This window comes from Chiloscyllium plagiosum, chromosome 32 (assembly GCF_004010195.1).
Source record: "Chiloscyllium plagiosum isolate BGI_BamShark_2017 chromosome 32, ASM401019v2, whole genome shotgun sequence".
Taxonomy (NCBI): Eukaryota; Metazoa; Chordata; class Chondrichthyes; order Orectolobiformes; family Hemiscylliidae; genus Chiloscyllium; species Chiloscyllium plagiosum.
In genome coordinates this window covers 20,164,999-20,183,759 of record NC_057741.1, presented here as the reverse complement: position 1 = coordinate 20,183,759, position 18,761 = coordinate 20,164,999, and the positions used below count along the sequence as shown (strand labels likewise).

Here is an 18,761-nt window from a genome sequence, read left to right as displayed (position 1 = left end):
ATGTAATTAGGATAAAGGTTAAGGGGAGCTGCTGGTTACAGTGTAATTCAGTATCTAAAAAGCACTGGTTATTGTACACAAGTTATTGCACAAAATTGGGACTTTTGGTATTGAAGTTAAAATAGCGTGGATTTGAGAATCAGTTTGTGGACAGGAAACTGGAAAGCAGGACTAGGAAAGGGAAACAAAAAGAGTCAAGCTACGAATGAAGTAATGCAGGTACACTCAACTACCCACGGAGAGCTGCTTAATTACCTAAATTTGCTTTTCTTTCTTTAAAAAAAGAGAAGACTTTTATTGATTTAACGTTTTTCAGATCTGCAGGATGTCTCAAAGTGCCTTACAGTCAGAGTTATGCAGCACAGAAACAGACCCTTCGGTCCAACTTGGCCATGCTGACCATAGATCCTACAGTAATCTAATCCCATTTGGCAGAATTTGGCCTATATCTTTCTAAACACTTCCTACTTATGTACTTATCCAAATGGCTTTTGAATGTTGTAAGTGTACCCGCCTCTATCACTTCCTCTGGAAAGTCATTCCATGCATGCACCACCTTCTGCATGAACAAGTTGTTTCTCAGGTCCCTTCTAAATCCTTCCCCTCTCACCTTAAACCTATACCCTCTAGTTTTAGGGTCCCCAGCCACAAAAAAGTATTCCCATTGGTTAAACTGTTGAGAACCAGAGGAGACAGATTTGAAGTAATTGGCATAAGAACCAATAATGGCATCAGTAAAGTAATCCTTACACCATGAGTTTTTTGTATCTGGAACGTACTGCCTGAGAGCGTTTTGAAGGCAGGACCAATCAAAGTATTCAAAAAGGAATTAGGTGAGCTTCTTTGAAGAGAAACCTGCAGAGCAATGGGAAAAGGTAGGCGAATTGAAGTTGCCAATGAAGTGCTTTTTAACTGTAATCTTCACTGCCTAGTGGCAGTCAGTTTGTGCAAAGTAAACTCAATAAGCAAACATTATAACAAACAGATAATCTGCTTTCTTCCTAATCCCTGCCTGCCTCCTCCCCATTCACTCCTTTTCTCCTCCCTTCCTTGCTCCTCGCTCCTTTCCTGCTGTACCTCTCCCTGTCCTTTATCGTCATTTTGCAGTTGTCCACTCAAGTGAAAAGATTGTTGTCAAATGTCTGTATTCCTAAAAGGCAGCAATTAAAACATCTGAACTTATTTTGCCAATGTATGCCAATTTTGTGACAAAGATATAATTGAATTTTTAAAAAACATGATGTTGAACTTTAGTTGTTTCATTTGCAGAAAAATATGACTACATAGGTCGGCTGCTGAAACCATGGGATGAACCATCAGAATATACAGATGAGGAAGATGTTAAGGAGCACTCGAAACAGGACTAAAACTGTTCAGCAACCAAAGTGAGGGCCTTCCGTGCTGCAACCCATTTTATTCAAATTTCTGCAGCTTTCTTTTTCTTCACAAGTTACAAATAATTGAATGCAAAATATATTTTGTAAAAAGTGATAAATATCCTGTGTGAAGATTTTAATTAATATGTCCAGTATATGCTGCCAACATTTTTTTGCAGTTGTTGTATAAGTCAGGTATGGTTATGTCCATGTTAGCAAAAAGAAGAATACCCAGGAATTGATTTATCTTGGGTCTTTTGTTTGCTGGTGGAAGCAAGATGGGCTTAAGCCATCTGACGTCATTAATATTTAAAGATTCCGTAAACTGGGTGTAATAGAACAAGGCTTCTTCATCTTAAGATCCTTGTTTTGTGCAATTTTTTTTTTATGTACAGCAACATTACAATCACCAGTGATCTTGCTTTAACTGTAAAGCAGTAAGTAGTATGTACTACTAACAGCTGGGGTTCAGATTTGAATTTTGAATACTCTGCACAATGCAGTTTTAAAGGTTTATTTCCTTTGTAAAACTGCAGTAAATCAGTATATTGTAATCAAAGGATCGGGGGGTACTGCTAACTGTGCTGGCTCAGTTTCAAAATGTTGTGGTTTATTCCCACTGAATGTTACGCAATTATATTTCTCTACAATGATGTAACACTGAAGTCAAGTTCCCCTCCATTTATTGAAATGTAGGTAATATTCATTGTGCCTTATTTTGATTACTTTTCTACTTCTACTTGAGATATTGTGAATCAGTTTCCCCAGACCTGAGCCAATGCTGTAATAGTGTTCAAAAATGAAAACCAACCATTGTCCGTAGATCTCTATTTATCAATTCCTGTAGTATGAGTTGCCTTGGTACAATGGGAGGAAAGGTCCACTTGTGCTAATGTATGTGCAACTAGCATATTCACTGATACTGCCATATTTATGTAATGATTGTACAGTTTGGTGTTGTCATAGTCTGAAACCCACATTGCATTTTTTTTCTTCCTTGTTTGGAGTAGTTCTTTTCTGTGGAAGAGGAGAATACTTTATTTAGCTTGTGTGGGATAGGAAAAAAATTTGAGCTGATAAGGCACTGCGAATTTTGTAAATATATGTGCAACTGTTTTGATGAAAACTTATTACAACCAGTTGGACCTTGCTTCATGTGGAGTACAAAATCTTGAACCGAAACTATAGCTAATGGTGGATCAGATGGATATTACACAATAAACAATTGGTTATTAATCTGGTCTGATGGTGATTTATTTGGAAGCTACTTAAAATCTTTGTTATTGGCATGGTTGAATTACACTTGCTGAAGTATTTAATCTTTACCAAAGACTATTTATATGAAAGTTTATTTCAAATAATTGCAGTCTCCCAACTTTGTACTTGTAAATTTGGGGAAAGCACTGCCTTGTGTTTAAATTACAGGATGAATAGGATCCAATTCAGTGCCAAATGTGGGGTTATGGTATATGCGTAACAGCAGCTGACTATCAGAATGCTTGTGGCTTTTTATTAGTGCAATCTCTAGCTACCTATTCAAGACTGCAATAGCATTTTATTTGCAGTTTAGTGCCATCAGTAATTTCTTAAAAGCCCAAATGTTTGACGAAGAAAAGCTTGATTGGTGAATTCTTGTTTCCTATCTTTTAAATTGGTAATCTTTAGCTGCTATATTAATCTTTTTCACATGCCTTTAAGCATGTTATTCAATCTTTTGTTTAATCTGTCACTTGCTCATGGGGAGGGGAGTGGGCTTTGGTGTCAGGCCTGCTCAGGTGATAGTGACGGAAGCTACCAAATGTTGAGGTGAGCTGTTGAAAAGACCATCCTCAGTGCTGGAGGACATTGTCTCAGTTGTGCTATTGCTTTATTAAGTTTGTGATCCCTCACAGCTCATTCTTGCCTCATCCCAAACAACTGCCAACCTATGTCCCTCTAACCACCTCCATTTGCCCTTTACATTTCTATGCCATCTTATTGCAAACTCCGGTCAACCCATGCCAGATGTTGTTCTTGCATCCTCTATGCTGAGCTACCCAGTATCCACCACAGACAGTCTTGGAGCCAAGCTGCAATGAAATAAAGTTTTAAGTTTCCTTACAGACCTTTCTGCATAAGAAAACACCCATTGATAAAAGTACATCCGTATCCTCTTAAGCACTTAATCCCTTATTAAAATCAAGCATATTTTATTCATAGGTCCATATTAAAGACAGCTCATCCTTGAATATTCTGTTATTGTCAATTAAACTTGTGAATTTACAGCCATTTCCTGCCCTCCATGTGATGATGACAGATTGTGGAAAACAGTCAAGCAGCAATACCACTATAATGGCAGTCCTTGTGATGTCAACAAGCATTTGAATCCTCCCAAGTACTTAATTCCTTAAAAACAAATGTTGCCATTCACAGCTCCACAAAGATCACACCTGCCTTTCACAAGCTTTATATGTGTATGCTTTTATAAAAAAAATGTAAATCTCTCATTGCAGAGAAGTCCATTCTTAAAAACTTGAAACAGACTTGCTGTGGAAAATGGACGCCATCTCAGCAAACGTGGGGTCTGTTGGAACTCAGCGCTGAGTTCAGTTAGCTCTACTAGATTTCAACAGGGCTATTTTTAAACTCTATCCTGAGTTCAGGCACTCTGCTGTTCTTCCCCATTTGTCAATCATAATCCTGCCCCATTTCCCCCAGTTTATGAAAATAAGATCGTTCAGAAATAAAACCATGATTTTTGGATCCAGGGTTGCAGTACAATTTGGATATACTGAAGAAATGTGGGCTTTTTTATTTGCTAATATTTATGCTAAGCTATTTTAAACCCTAATTCTGTTTGCCTGTCCTATATCCCCTTGTGTGGCACAGTGTTGAATATGAAATCCTTGCAGAACACCTGAAGAATTCTTGGCTTAAAGATAGTATTTAAACAAAGATCGCTGCTGCCTTCTCACTGAATTTTATTTCTGAAACAATTGTGAATTTTTAAAACAGCCAGGAAATGTTTTCTCCTCGCATATGAATGCTGAAATATTGTTTGGAGAATCTCTTAATATGTAGACCATATCTGGAAAAAGAACAAACTGCCAATATGAGCAGTTGAACTTTGATTTTGAGTAAAATTTCAACAAAAGCATCGCAGTTGTAAACCGAAGCAAATCTATTTTAATGTTAGCCTAACAATGTTATCTAACTTAGTAGGCAATGTATAATACAAAGCCTTTTTTTAAAATCTTGAGTCATTTAAATTAGGATTCCCTTTCAAGTAATATTTAGATCATGATTGAACATATTTTGATCAGTTCTCTTTGGCCAGTACTTCTGATACAGTATTTTGACATGTAATCTATTCAATAACTTGTATTTTAGGAGCTTAATATTTCAGCATACATCTATGCACAAATGATTAACTGACTCCAGTCTGAAATTTTGTATCTTTAAGAACCCTATTAAATCTCAACTTAAAACAACAAGAATTCTGGTGCTAGTTCCAACCATGAACAGAGATTGTAGCACTGCAAAGACGAGATATTTACCCGTGTTGGAATCTGTCAAATAATTAGTTTCAGTTCAAGCTTTGTACTATTTGAGGGAGATGAGGAAATGCATTCTAATGAAAGCAAGACCTGAGTCCTGTGTATTTCAGGAAACCTTTGTTCTATGAATTTGTATTGGCAATATTGTTCAGTTTTTCCACATGACTTTCTATTTAGGAAACTAACTCCACTTGAATAGTATTTGGATCATGTCACTGGACTGATTATTGTTTTAGCATTGACTCATTGGGCACAGAGTTTCTTTGTTTTATCCAATGTTTTGATGTAGCATATATGCTTCAGGGATGGGGGCAGGAGTTTAATGCATAACTAATTAAAGATTATTAAACTTCTTTCTTTACAATTGCCTAAAATTCGGTGGAAATTTCCTACTGCATGTTGTTCCTGATTGGGGATCATTAGAACCCATTCTGAAATTCATCTATAACTTTTAAAAATTCCAATAAGTTTCATTGCATTCTAAAATTGGTCTCTTATTAATCTTTTATTGTGGCTTTTAATGTGCAACTTTCCTTGTTACAGATATGATCACTAATTGTCATTTCAAAAGTTAGATTTTTAGTACATTTTTGAAGTATTTGAAAATGTGACTGTTCTCAATGAACCACCGTCAGAATATTCACCCCTAATATTTTTTGGAACATTTTCATGTCTCATAATTAATCTTTTTCTTTTGTACTTTTGGTATGCAAGATATGTTTGAGTTACACTGTGTAATCTAACAAATGGATGAAAAATGATAGAGAATACAAGATCTCAATTTCACAACACTCACTGAACTAACACAGTTAAAACATCCGGTTTCCTCCCACAGTCCAAAGATGTGCAGGTCAGGTGAATTGGCCATGCTAAATTGCCCGTAGTGTTAGGTGAAGGGGTAAATGTAGGGGTATGGGTGGGTTGCGTTTCAGCGGGTCGGTGTGGACTTGTTGGGCCGAAGGGCCTGTTTCCACACTGTAAGTAATCTAATCTAATCTAATCTAAAATGGGCAGTGGATTTTTCTTAGTCTTCCGCAACTTGCTGTGATTTTTCGGCTGACGTGGTTTTGCATTGTTTTTAACAAGCTTTTGCCTTTCGTCACTCAGTTTATGTGGTTCTGTGTTTGCCTTGTTTTGTTTTCTAGTAAATTTTACAGGAAAAAGTTGATGGAAGATGTTCTTTTGAAAGTTATTGCATTCAATCTTCCTGAAGAGTGCCATTAATTATAACTGACTTAGTATAAGTATCTACAGCATTGACAAAAACAGAAGCAGATTTTATTAAAATTCAAACCAACCATCTGGTTACAATTTGACCATCCCTCTCCCTTCAAATGTATTTCACTGAAAAGAAAATTTATTGAAAAGTGATTTTAATCAAATCATATCCTATATAGTGATTAATTGCATGTATGTAGGGAATAGCTTGGTATTTCTCATTGGATAATATAAGTAGCCAGTGGAAATGTTCTTAAAAAAATAAATGGAGCTGACCTAAATGATTTTGTAATATATATGGAATAAAAAAATACTATTTTCTAAAATATTGTCGCTTCTTAATTCATTCAAACAATTCTGTTGTGATTTATCTCTCCAACATTGTTCTGAGTGTTACAGTGATATCCTTTACATATAATACAATACTCCTGAGGACCCTACTATTAACTGTGCAAGCCTTGTCCTAGTTAGTCTCCCCAAAATGCAACACTTTGCATTTAACTAAATTAAACTCCATGTGCCACTACTTAGCCAATGGCCTATCTGATCAACATCTCATTGTACTCTTAGATAACAACCTTCATAGTCCACTATACCACCAATTTTGGTGTTATCCTCAAACTTACTGGTCACACCTCCTATATTCTCATCCAAATTGTAACTGACAAAAAACAGTAGACCCAGAATAGATTTTTGCAGCATATGCTGGTCTCAGCCCTCCAGTCTGAATAACCCCATCCTCTGTCTCCACCACCAAGCAAGTTTTGTATCCAATTAGCTAGCTCTGCCTGGATCCTATCTGATCTAACTTTACTAACCAGTCTACCATGTGGCACCATGTCAATGGCCATTTACACTTCTGCCTTCTTTTCACTTTAAAAAAAATCAAGTTGGTGAGACATGATTTCCCATGCACAGAGTCATGCTGATTATCTCCAATCAGTACTTGCCTTTCCAAATGCATGAAAATCCTATCTCTCAGAATCCTCTCCAACAATTTAACCACGTCAATCTGACCAGTGTATAGTTCCCTGGCTTTACCCTCCAGCCTTTTTAGACAATGGCACCATGTTAGCTGACCTCCAGTCTTCTGGCACCTCACCCATGGCTGTTGATAATACCAATGTCTGCAACGGGCCCTGCAATGTTCTGGAGTGCACCTGATCAGGTCCTAGGGCTTTTTCTACCTCTATTTTAAGACCTACACAGCACCTCATCTGTAATGTGGACTCTTTTGGGATATGTTAATTTCCCGAACCTGAACAGTAAATAGTGAGACAAGATAATTGTTTAGCAATTTGTCCATCTGTGGGTTCCACACATGGCTTTGTTGATCTTTAATGGGCCCTATTCTTTCACGAGTTAATCATTTGCCCTTAATGTACTCATTTAATCTCAAGATTTTCCTTAACCTTATTTGCCAAAGCTATCTCATGTCCCCTTTTTATCCTCCTGATTTCTCTCTTAAGCATACTCCTCTTTCCCCCATACTTCTCCAAGGATACACTTGATCCTAACTTCTCATGTACCTCCTTATTCTTGACCAGATCCTCTACAACTGGATTTGTCAGAATAAATTCAGCTTAGACAGTACCCCAGTAAATTTTCATTGAAGTAATTGCCTGGCCTGGTCTCTGTCGGCTCGGGGCGGGTCCCAGGCTGCTGTCTCTCAGCAGCTCGTGGTGGATCCCAGCCTGCTGTCTCAGCGGCTTGTGGTGGATCCAGCCTGGTGTCTTAATGGCTCTCAGTTGCATGTCGACTGGTCTCTTGACTGCTTGTGGCTTTGTTGTGGTTTAGTGTGCAAATGAATCCTGCCCACGTGTGTTCCCAAAGCACAGGGAGAGGGCGGAGAGGTGACCGTTCCAGCAATAGCATTGAGGTGGTGGCAGCATTGAGAACAGACAGCTGAGGTCTCCCTAGAGAGTGAGATAAGTGGAGGACTCATCAAAGACTGTTGAATTTGTAACTTATTCTTTTATTTTCCTAGCTTAAACCAGAAAAGACTTTAATGTCAGCTATTACCTATTTCCTTAATTTTCTATTGGTAGTGGTTAACTTTTTAAACTCTTGTTTCTCTTTACTTTTTAGACCTAGGTACCTTGGTACCTAAGTACTATGTGTGGTGACATTATACACCTTTCACTACTTGTGTATATGTGACAATAAAATCTAAGCACTTCTAGAAATATTGAATATTCTTACATTTTATTATCACTAAATAAAATTCCCTGTCTTCCCTAAATGATAGAAAAGCAAAAGTTCTTTAAACATCATGTTTCTAAAGGCTTCCTAATAGTTCAAACAGACTTTGGATCGTAACATGAGGATCACCCTTTTTTTCTGTTCACAACTTTTTTTAATGCACCAGGTTTTTTTTTAATTAAAGATTTTGCTTTAGATGTTTTTCCAAAGTATGCAGATGTAAGATTATGTTTGTCTTCTGTATTTTCATCTGCAGAGGAACCTTGATAATCTGAATATCAATTATCCAAATTTTGGATTATCTGAAGAAGATCTCCAGGTCCCAATAGAAACATTACATCAAAGAAGTGTTTCAACACTTCACGTCTTTTGTTTAAAATGATTAAAAGTGAACCCGGCTTACTGAAATGCCGCCGAGAACAGTCCTGGACATCGAAGGGAGCCCAGGCACCGTCTCCAAATGACTGACAGCTCGCTTGCTCTCCCCACACTTTCCCAGGAGTTTTACGTAGGGGTGTACCCTAAACCCCCCCCTTCCCCAGATAATCTCTCCAACATTGTCCCGTACAGGGCAACAGTGGAACCTGTCAAAAAGTTGTGTGTGTTTGTGTGCGCACACGTGCTATTTTGAGACTCACCCAGACAGTCTCACCCAAGGCACCTCACACCATAAATGCATTATCTGGGCCGATATGACACATATTGTTAAAGTTCACTTGAGAGTGTAACTTTAAAAACGTTCTGCGATTTACATACAAAAGAACTGAAATCAACATGTTCATTCGAAAAGATGAGAGACTTAACAAACAATCCAGGTCTTTTTCAATATATAATTTCAATTACATCACGCTGTAAACTTTAGCTATAAGTTGTGTCTTATGATCTTATACTCCACAACCACCTGATGACGGAGCAGTTCTCCGAAAGCTAGTGCTTCCAAATACACCTGTTGGACTATAACCTGGTGTTGTGTGGTTTTTGACTTTGTCCACACCAGTCCAACACAGGCACCTCCAAATCATCATTAAAATAAAATGTTAAGGTGCAGCATTTTTCTGCAAAGTAAGCATAATTACTATAGGGGTATTTTTCTGAAACCAATGTGTGAAATGACTAAATGTGGGTGGCACAGTGGTTAGCATTGCTGCCTCACAGTGCCGGAGACCTGGGTTCAATTCCCACCTCAGGCAACTGTCTGTGTGGAGTTTGCACATTCTCCCTGTGTCTGCGTGGGTTTCCTCCGGGTGCTCCAATTTCCTCCCACAGTCCATAAATGTGCAGGTTAGGTGAATTGGCCATGCCACATTGCCCATAGTGTTAGGTGAAGGGGTAAATGTAGAGGAATGGATCTGGGTGGGTTGCTCTTTGGAGGGTCGGTGTGGACTTGTTGGAGGTCCAAGAGATGGCCAGGGTGGGGCTGAAGGTGGGGAGTAAAATATGAGAGTACATTTACAAGAGTTATCAAAGCAGACTGTAAAAGCTTCTAGAGTACGTAAAATGAAAAATATTAATGAAGATAAATTAGGTTCTTTATATTCTAAGCAAGAACAAGAAAAAAACAGTATAACAAGTAAACAACTACTTAACTAAAATGCTAGGGAACAGAGGTGCAGCAAGGAGGAGAAATTAAAGGAAATTGGAAAAGAGATGCTGCAGAAAATTGATGCCAAGGCAAAAGTCTAGGGTAATTTAAATGATTAGATAAAAGGGCACTTGAAAAATATCAAAGGGAATAGGCAAAACCAACATGGATTTATGAAAGGAAAATCATCGTTTTCTGACATAGTAACTAGTGGACTATGTAACATAACCAGTGGATGTGATGTTTTTGGATTTTCAGAAAACTTTACACTGCCACAAAAGATGTTAATGTGTTAAATTAAAGCACATGGGGTTGTTGGTAATATATTAGCATAGATTGAGAATTGGTTAGCAGAGAGGAAACATTAGGAATAAATGGGACTTTCCTTTTGACATGGAAAACAGTGCATTGTGGGATGAGGCAGGGATCAGAGTGTAAAAGTGAATCGGGGAGATACAATCAGAATAAAAATCCTAAAGATTCACATAATCAGAGGCCTTGACCTTCTTTTGGTCATTGTGAAGCTTCTGGGCATTGTGAAGTTAATGCAAATGAAATAAATGTGGTGACAAACCAGAACTTGTATACTTTTCTTCAAACCATGTTATCCATACTTGTGAATGTATTCCAGAACCACTTGAAGTAAGACAGGGGAAGGTCTAGTTTTCTAAAAAAAAATTACAGCAGCAAGTATGGTCTCTAAAATACTGACAGTCAGGCAGCATTTGGCTGTACAATGTCGCTTTTGTTTTGTTTAAACTGCTCCCACAATCATAATAAAGACTTGTTCAAGATCCTGCTTGTGATCCTATTTCTTATATTCTAAGAAGCAGCAACTTGCTTTGATCACACAAGCCTATCCATAATATAATAAGCTGAATCAGTTCATGAAATCTCATTTCTCCAGGCCAGCATTTATTGCCCATCCCTAATGGCCTTTGAGAAGGTGGTGGTGAGCTGCCGCCTTGAACTGCTGCATTCTCAGTGCTGTTTTGGGGGAAAGTTCATCCCAGCGACAGTGAAAGAACAGAGGTACATTTCCTAATCAGGTTGATGTATGACTTGGAGGGGAGTTTGTAGGTGGTGGTATTGGGGAAATACCAACTAGAAATGGAACTATTATAATGTTCAATAGGTGTGTTATGGGGCTAACAGAAGATTTTTCATTGCCAAACTGAAACAGCATGTTCTTTTCCTTGGGCTTGGACACATTGGATTGTGATAAGACATTGATTGCATTGAACCCATTTAATTTACAGAACTTCTGAAAGCATGAAATCCAAATAATACCAGTAGCTGAACAAGATACCATGATTTCACTTTTGCATATGAACTTCAATGACAAACCATAAGTAGTCACACGTTGTAAGGAGAGATGATTATTTACATTTGATACCAAAATATAATCGGCTCGAGAAAGGTGATACTGTGAGACAGTTATGACTGATTATTTATCCTAAGGTGCGATGGTCTGAAATGTTTCCCCTGTCAGAGACCAGGCCTTGCACTGTATTTGTATAATTAGTATTTGAATGCTGAGTCAATGCTGATCTTTACCTTTGTTTGTGACTAACAGTAGAGACATATCAAAAGAAAAAGGCAATAATTCTAAAAGAATTATTAAACTAATTGATAGCATTTGAAGTACAAATTGAGAGATTTCAAATAACTTTAATCTAGATCTCTCTGCCTGTCATGTGTTCTGTCCATCATACTGCAGAAGCTACATTTGTTACTGAAGCAAAACAAACATTAAAAATAACACCGCCACAATTAATGCTGTTTGCTTCTGACCTGGAGTCTGAAGCAACATTTTTCAAGCTGCACTATTCCTTTGTCAACCAATAATTAACACTGACACAGAGCTAATTTTAACCAGAATTACACAACGACTTAAATTTGTTCATCGTATGTAGGTGTTGACGGCTAGGCCAGCATTTAATGCCCATCCCTAATGGCCTTTGAGAAGGTGGTAATGAGCTGCCTTCTTGAACTGCTGCATTCTCAGTGCTGTTTTGGGGGAAAGTTCATCCCAGTGAAAGAACAGAGATTCATTTCCTAATCAGATTGGTGTGTGACTTGGAAGGGAGTTTGTAGATGGTGGTATATTTATTGCCATTGTCATTAGTGGTAGAGGGTGTGGTTTAGAAGGTTCTGTCTAAGGAATCTGAGTTGCTATGGTACATCCCCCGTGGATGGTATACCTTGCTGTGACTATATATTGCTGCGTAGAGGGAATGAATGTTGAAAATTTTAAATGGGTGCTCATCAAATCCCTTCAAGAAAACAAAAATCCAAAGGCAATTCATAGAAGGATAAGACAACTAAATTTGTCTAAACATACATTAAGAGAATGTCTACAAACTCATCCAAAAGAATAGGCTTCACAATAGGGAAATGGAATGGTTGAGAGAGTTTGTGGAAGAGTTGATGAATGACAATCTAGAACATGTAGCAGACTTGTTGGTATCCTGGATGATGGTTTGTCTTCAAGTCATTTTCCAAATACCTGTGTCTTTTGCTTCCAAAGTGTGAGTTAGACACCAATGTGGTGTTTTACCTGATGCAATGTTGATCTTCTGGAAAGTATGAAAATGGGTGTGGATATCATACTTTTGAAGAATTCAACAAATGTCTATTACAACTATTATGTACAAACATTATATTCCTCACACACAAGTGTGGGGGTAACATTAAGTTACAAGTTTACAACCGAGGAGCATGCTCCAGTGGCATGTCATGCTTCACGTGATCCAAGGTAAGAAGGAGTATGAGATCTTTATGGTCTCAGGTCACATGCCGTGATGATATAACAAATAAGTTTTTTTAAAGGCGGACTGACACACAATGACCATGAGATACAACACCAAACCGATTAGCTTCTGAATGAAAATAGTTTGCCTCATCTCCCTTCTACCAATCAATTTAATTCTGTGTCCCAAGTCACCGATCCCTTTGCTCTGATAAATAGCTCCTTCTCATCCAATTTATCCCTGCCCCTCACAGTCCTGTATGCCTCTCTCAAACTTCCCATCACCCTCCTCTGTTCCAGTAAAAACAACTTCAATCTAGCTATCTTTTCAGTAGCTCTAAATGTTCAGTCCTGGATATATCCTTACTAACATCCTCTGCATCTTCAGGTGTGCAATGCATCCTTTTTGTAATGAAATTAGCAGAACTGCACACAGTACTCACACTGTGGCCAAACTATTGTTTTATCTAGCTCATGCTCTTGTATTCTATACCTCAGCTATTAAGAACAAACTTTCTTAATCATTTTATTGACCTGCCCTACTGTCTTCAGAAATTTGTGGACATACACACCAAGGTTTCTGACTTCCTCCAACTTCTCCATTTAACAGGTATTCCTTTCCCTTATTTTACCTTCTCAAATACATCACTTCACACTTTTTTGAATTAAATTCAATTTGGTACCTTTCTGCCCATTTCATCAGTCCATTGATATCTTGCTGCAGTCTACAGCTTCATCACTGTTAATCACTTAGCTTTATATTTGTATTGTCTACATAGTTCTTAATCATGCATCCTACATTAATATGTACCACAAAAGCAAGGGACTTCACATTGAACATGCAAAATATCACTGGAAATAAGCTTCTTGTTGCAAAAAGACCACATCTATCACATTTCTACTGCTTGCCACTGATCCAATTTTGTAGCCAGTGTGTGACATTCTCTTGGATTTCTCATGGTCTTTTAATCTTTTAACGAGTCTGCCACATGGAACCTTTCAAAAGCCTTGCTAAAATCAATGTAGAGCCTTCAATGACACCAACCTCAATGATCCTCCTTCTTATCTCCCAAAAAGAATTCAATCATGTTAGTGATTCATAATCTTCCCTGAGCAAATTCATACATTCATTGCTGACTAGATTACTCTCTAAGTGACAGATAATCATGTCTCTCTCAATTGATTTCAATAATTGACCCATTATCAAGTTTATACTGGCCGGCCTATAACTATTCAGGTGAAAGTGAGGATTGCAGGTACTGGAGGTCAGAGTGGTGCTGGAAAAACAAAGCAGGTCAGGCAGCTTCCGAGGAGCAGGAAAATCGATGTTCCGTGCAGGAGCACTTCATCAGAAATGCTGCCTGACCTGCTTTGTTTTTCCAGCACCACATTAATCTTGACTATAACTATTCAGGCTATCTTCACTTTTTGTACATCATGGTGTGCAGAGACCTAAATAAGCTAATCTACTAGCTTTTCATCTGTTTCTTATAATTTACATATGTTGGCTTAGTTCCTCAGTCTCATTAAGAAATTGTCAACAAGCTCATCTTGTTTCTGCCTCAGCCCTTGAAATCCATATCGTATATGTTGACTTCATTAGAGATGACTGCTGAATTATTAAAAAAACATTGTTTTAACTTTCATCCCTCATTTATTCCCATTCCCAAGTATTAAATCCAAATACATGCTTCCTACTCTTGGAAGGATGTAGCTGACTTTTTCCCCTTCACAAATATCTTTTAGTAAACTACTGAATGTCAATCTATACTTTGGTTACATTTCTCAAATGCCTCCATGATCTCATCTGCCTCCCAATTCACCTTGGGCTGGAATTGTGCAATCATTGTTGTTGTGGTGGCCATTTTGTTTTCATGTTAATCACTTTTCTCTCTGTGGCATAATTGTTTTCAAACTAATACTGCATATACTCTATTTATGATGTTTACTCTCAGATACTTGTTGCTACCATATTTTGTGGTTCCCAGAAGTTTAAAATAATCACACTATTAGACAGATTAATGGAGTTTTAATTTTATTTCTCAAAATCATACCAGGTATTGTAGATACACGATTCAATAAAAACATGCTGTAGGGAACGACGTGCATTTTAGATACTCACTTATACATACACATGATCATAGTTTCTAAATCTTTGGACTATTATATTAATATATATCTTTTAAACCTATAGCATTTTACACAATAAAGTGAGATATTTAGCATATCTTGTCCACAGTTATCCTGTAATCAAGTACAGGACTTTCTGCTTTAATGTGCATTTTGTAAACATGCATTCGCCGTAACGCAATTGACAAATTGGGGACACTGTTTCTAAAGTGTGAACTTATAAAACGTGTTGGCTATAACGAAATTACATTAAGTGCTGTTTCTGAAGTGTGATTTTTGTATAAAGCGGGGTTGCACAACAATGCAACCATCATGATATAGAAGACTTACCTGTAGTCTAAAATGCTTTCCATTACCTTTCCTTTTCCTTATGTTATGAATTTGAAGGCGTGTATTGTACCTTTGAGAGAGAAAGAGAATGCTGTTCTGCACTGAAAGATTACAAGCACCTGTATGTATGACAAGATGGCAGTCCCAGAGTGTACTGAAAAATTGAAAATATGGAACATTTGGCTGTGAAATGGATACCTGAGCTTTGGTTGCTGTTTTGACAATTCGAAGTTAACCAGTTTAAATTATGTCCCAGGATACTAAAACCCCAATTAAAGTTTGAATTTATTGTTTTACCAATGAGACAATCTGATGTTGGGGATATAAAAATGGATACATTTTGAAAATTGCAGAGAGAGAAACTGCCATTGAGGGACACCCAAGAAATTAGGAAACACTCGCTATCAAAGGTACCTTTTCATATGAAGCCTATTCGCAGTAAAACAAAAGATGATGACCCAGGGAAATCCTCAGTCAGAAGAAGAAAGGCACTGAAGACGACAGCGACTGTGTTGTTTTGAAATTAAGTTGATGTAATTTTAATAAGTGTCTTATTGGAACAGCAAATTGTTATAGAGTTGGAGGCAGATAATAAGCAGTTAAGAGAAAGAGGGGCTTAGAGTTATGAATAGTTGTTGTTTAATGTTCACTTTTAGAGTTAAAAAATAAATTGATGCCATTTTCTTTAAATAGTGGATCCTAGGAGTTCCCTGTCACTCATATTTTAACAGATTATGGGACGAGGTGAGCTTTTCATAACCATGTCATAATACTTAGTATACCACACTCAAAATGTTTCAAATGTTTATCTACTTACTTTTCAAGAAAGTGGTCTCTAACTTAAACATACAGTAAAACATTCAATTTTTAACAAGTATATTTCCTTATTGTACACGTTACTTTTGAAGGAAATTTGGCATAAGTAAATTTCACTATTTATATTGCACAGATATTTTCCTGACAGGAAAGCAGAAAGGAGAGCCAAATGAAAGGCTGTCACCAGTCTGAACTTTCCCATAATTATAATGGTTTGTTACTGTGCTGAAGATATGAAGCAAATTCCTTTTTTGAAAAAAATCTGTTGGTGAATTTACGTTCTTTTAAAAAATGTTATGACCACCAAATTAATACTGTACCTCAGGTAAAGCAACACAGCCGGAAAGTGAACAAAAATTAAAGCTTGATAACACTGTCAAACTATCTTTCCATCACTTTGCTGGTGATTAGGAATAGACTAATCAGGCAATAATTGGCTGGGATGGATTTGTACTGCTTTCTGTGCACAGGGTATACCCGAGCAATTTTCTACATTGTGAGGATTGCCAGTGTTGCTGCTGTACTGCAACAGCTTGACTAGGGATGCAGCTAATTCTGGAATACTTTACAATTATAGGACTGTAGTGAGATTGCACCTAGAATATTGCGTGCAGTTTTGGTGTCCCTATCTAAGAAAGAATATACTTACCATTGAGGGAATGCAGCAGTTCACTAGACTCATCCCAAAGATGGCAGCACTCTTGTGTAAGGAGAGATTGGTTCAAGTTGACCTGCATTCACTAGAATTTACAAGGATGAGAGGAATCTCATTCAAATGTGTACAACTGGAATGGAATTGGACAAAATGATGCCATGAGAATATTTTCCTTCTTGGAGAGTTGAGAACCAGAGAATAGTCTCAGGATGTGCAGTGGACCATTTAAGTCTGAGATGAAGAAGGTTTTCATCACTCAAGGCTATGGAAGCCACATCATTGAATATATTCAAGAAAGAAATGCATGTTTTGATTTTAAAGGCATCAAGGAGTATGGGAAATTGGAACTTTATCAACAAACACAATTGACTTGGATCCCATTTATGACCACCTGAGAAAAAGAACAGGAAATTACAATACCACAGGAATTGACATCACCCCAGGAAATGATATCACCATCCCAAGGAAACTTAAGCCACATAAATAGAAAGTTGGCCATGGCACCAGTGCTTTATCCAGAGGCTCACTGATTATGTCATTTAGTATGGTGATGAAACATCTGAAAATGAACCTCCCAGCTCAGCAAGCAAACCTACATCAACAAGGGGACATAGCTTTAAATTGAGGAGTGATAGATTTAGGACAGAAATCAGGAGTAGTTTCTTTACTCAGAGAGTAGTAGGAGCGTGGAACAGCAACAGTAGTGGACTCGCCGACATTAAGGGCATTTAAATGGCCATTGGACATACATATGAATAATAATGGAATGGTGTAGGTTAAATGGGCATCAGGTTAATTTCACAGGTCAGGCAACATTGCCTCACAGCCCCGCCAAACTTCCTGCACTTACTTTAAATCTATTCTGCTAGAAACTGATCTCCATTTCTGCTCCATGGAAAACAGTCTAGGCTATCCAATCTCTCTTCATGACTAAAATTCCAATCCAGGCAACATCCTGGTAAATTTCTTCTGCACCCTCTCCTCACCTCTATGTTCAATCATTTTCCTCTTAGGATGTGAATTTCGGACTCTACACAATCCTCCCACTGTGGCCTAACTGACAATTCTAGCATAACCTCCCTGTCCTTAAACTCTATGCATCAGTTGATAAGTCTTCATAATCATTTTACCTACCACTCCTGCTACCTTAAGGGAACAGTGGACATGCACACCAAAGTCCTTCTCGATGCTTACCAGGCTATTACCGATCATCATATGTCCCTTTGCCTTGTTCGTCCTATCCAAGTGCATCACCTCACACTTGTCTGGATTGAATTTCATTTGCCACTGATTATCTAAACAGCCTGTCAATATCCTCCTGTACCTAAGGTTATCCTCCTCACTATTTATATCCCATCAATTTTTGTATCACCTGAGAATTTACTGATTAACCCTATTACTTTCAAGTCTAAATCATTTATATATAGACTACAAATAGCAAGAGCTCCAACACCCAACCGTGTAGAACTCGACTGAATACAGGCTTCCAGTCATTAAAAAGATCCTCAATCATCACCATCTGTTTCCCACCACTGAAATAATTCTGGATCCAATTAACCAAATTTCCTTGAATCTCCTCAATTCTTACCTTCACTATCAAACTCCCATATGGGACCTTATCAAAAACTTTGCTGAAGTCCAAGTAGACTACAGCAAATTCATTGCCCTTTTCTACACATCTGGCCACCTCTTTGAAAGATTCAATTAAATTGGACAAAAATGACCTCTTATCAAAACCATGCTAATTGGATTTGATTATCCCAGCCTCTCCAAGTGCAGATTCATTTGCATCCCAGATCTGTTCTTCTGTATACATTTCAGAAATCCCTCCCCTTCCTTTCCTTTTACTCTAACATTATACTAGTCAATATTTGTGTAACTATAGACCTCAACATCATCTCTCAATAGTCATTTTATGCCAATGTGATTTACCTATAAATTTGCACCACAAAGTTTTATTATTTAGAGGCTGATGGAAAGACCCAATTGTGATCGTACGTTTTTTGCTTTTGAATTCTAACTAAATGAATGACTAAAATAAACAGTTTCTCTTTCCAATACTACAATGTTTTCTCTAATCAGTATTGTCAACCCAGTTCCCTTTTCTCATTCCTAATATGAACAATTTGTATCCTCATCATTCTTAAGCTACTTTTCTGTTATT

At 37.6% G+C, this 18,761-nt stretch overlaps 1 protein-coding gene across 1 annotated transcript in view; it reads left to right on the top strand.

The window, feature by feature from the left end:
• Positions 1 to 2,612, top strand: part of LOC122539386 (membrane-associated progesterone receptor component 2-like) — a 47,075-nt gene extending 44,463 nt beyond the window's left edge. Inside the window, exon 3 of the mRNA XM_043674171.1 lies at positions 1,270 to 2,612. Within this exon, the coding sequence (XP_043530106.1) occupies positions 1,270 to 1,367 (98 nt within the window). The 3' untranslated portion in view covers positions 1,368 to 2,612. The remainder of the gene's footprint in view (positions 1 to 1,269) is intronic.
• Positions 2,613 to 18,761: the final 16,149 nt, after the last annotated feature.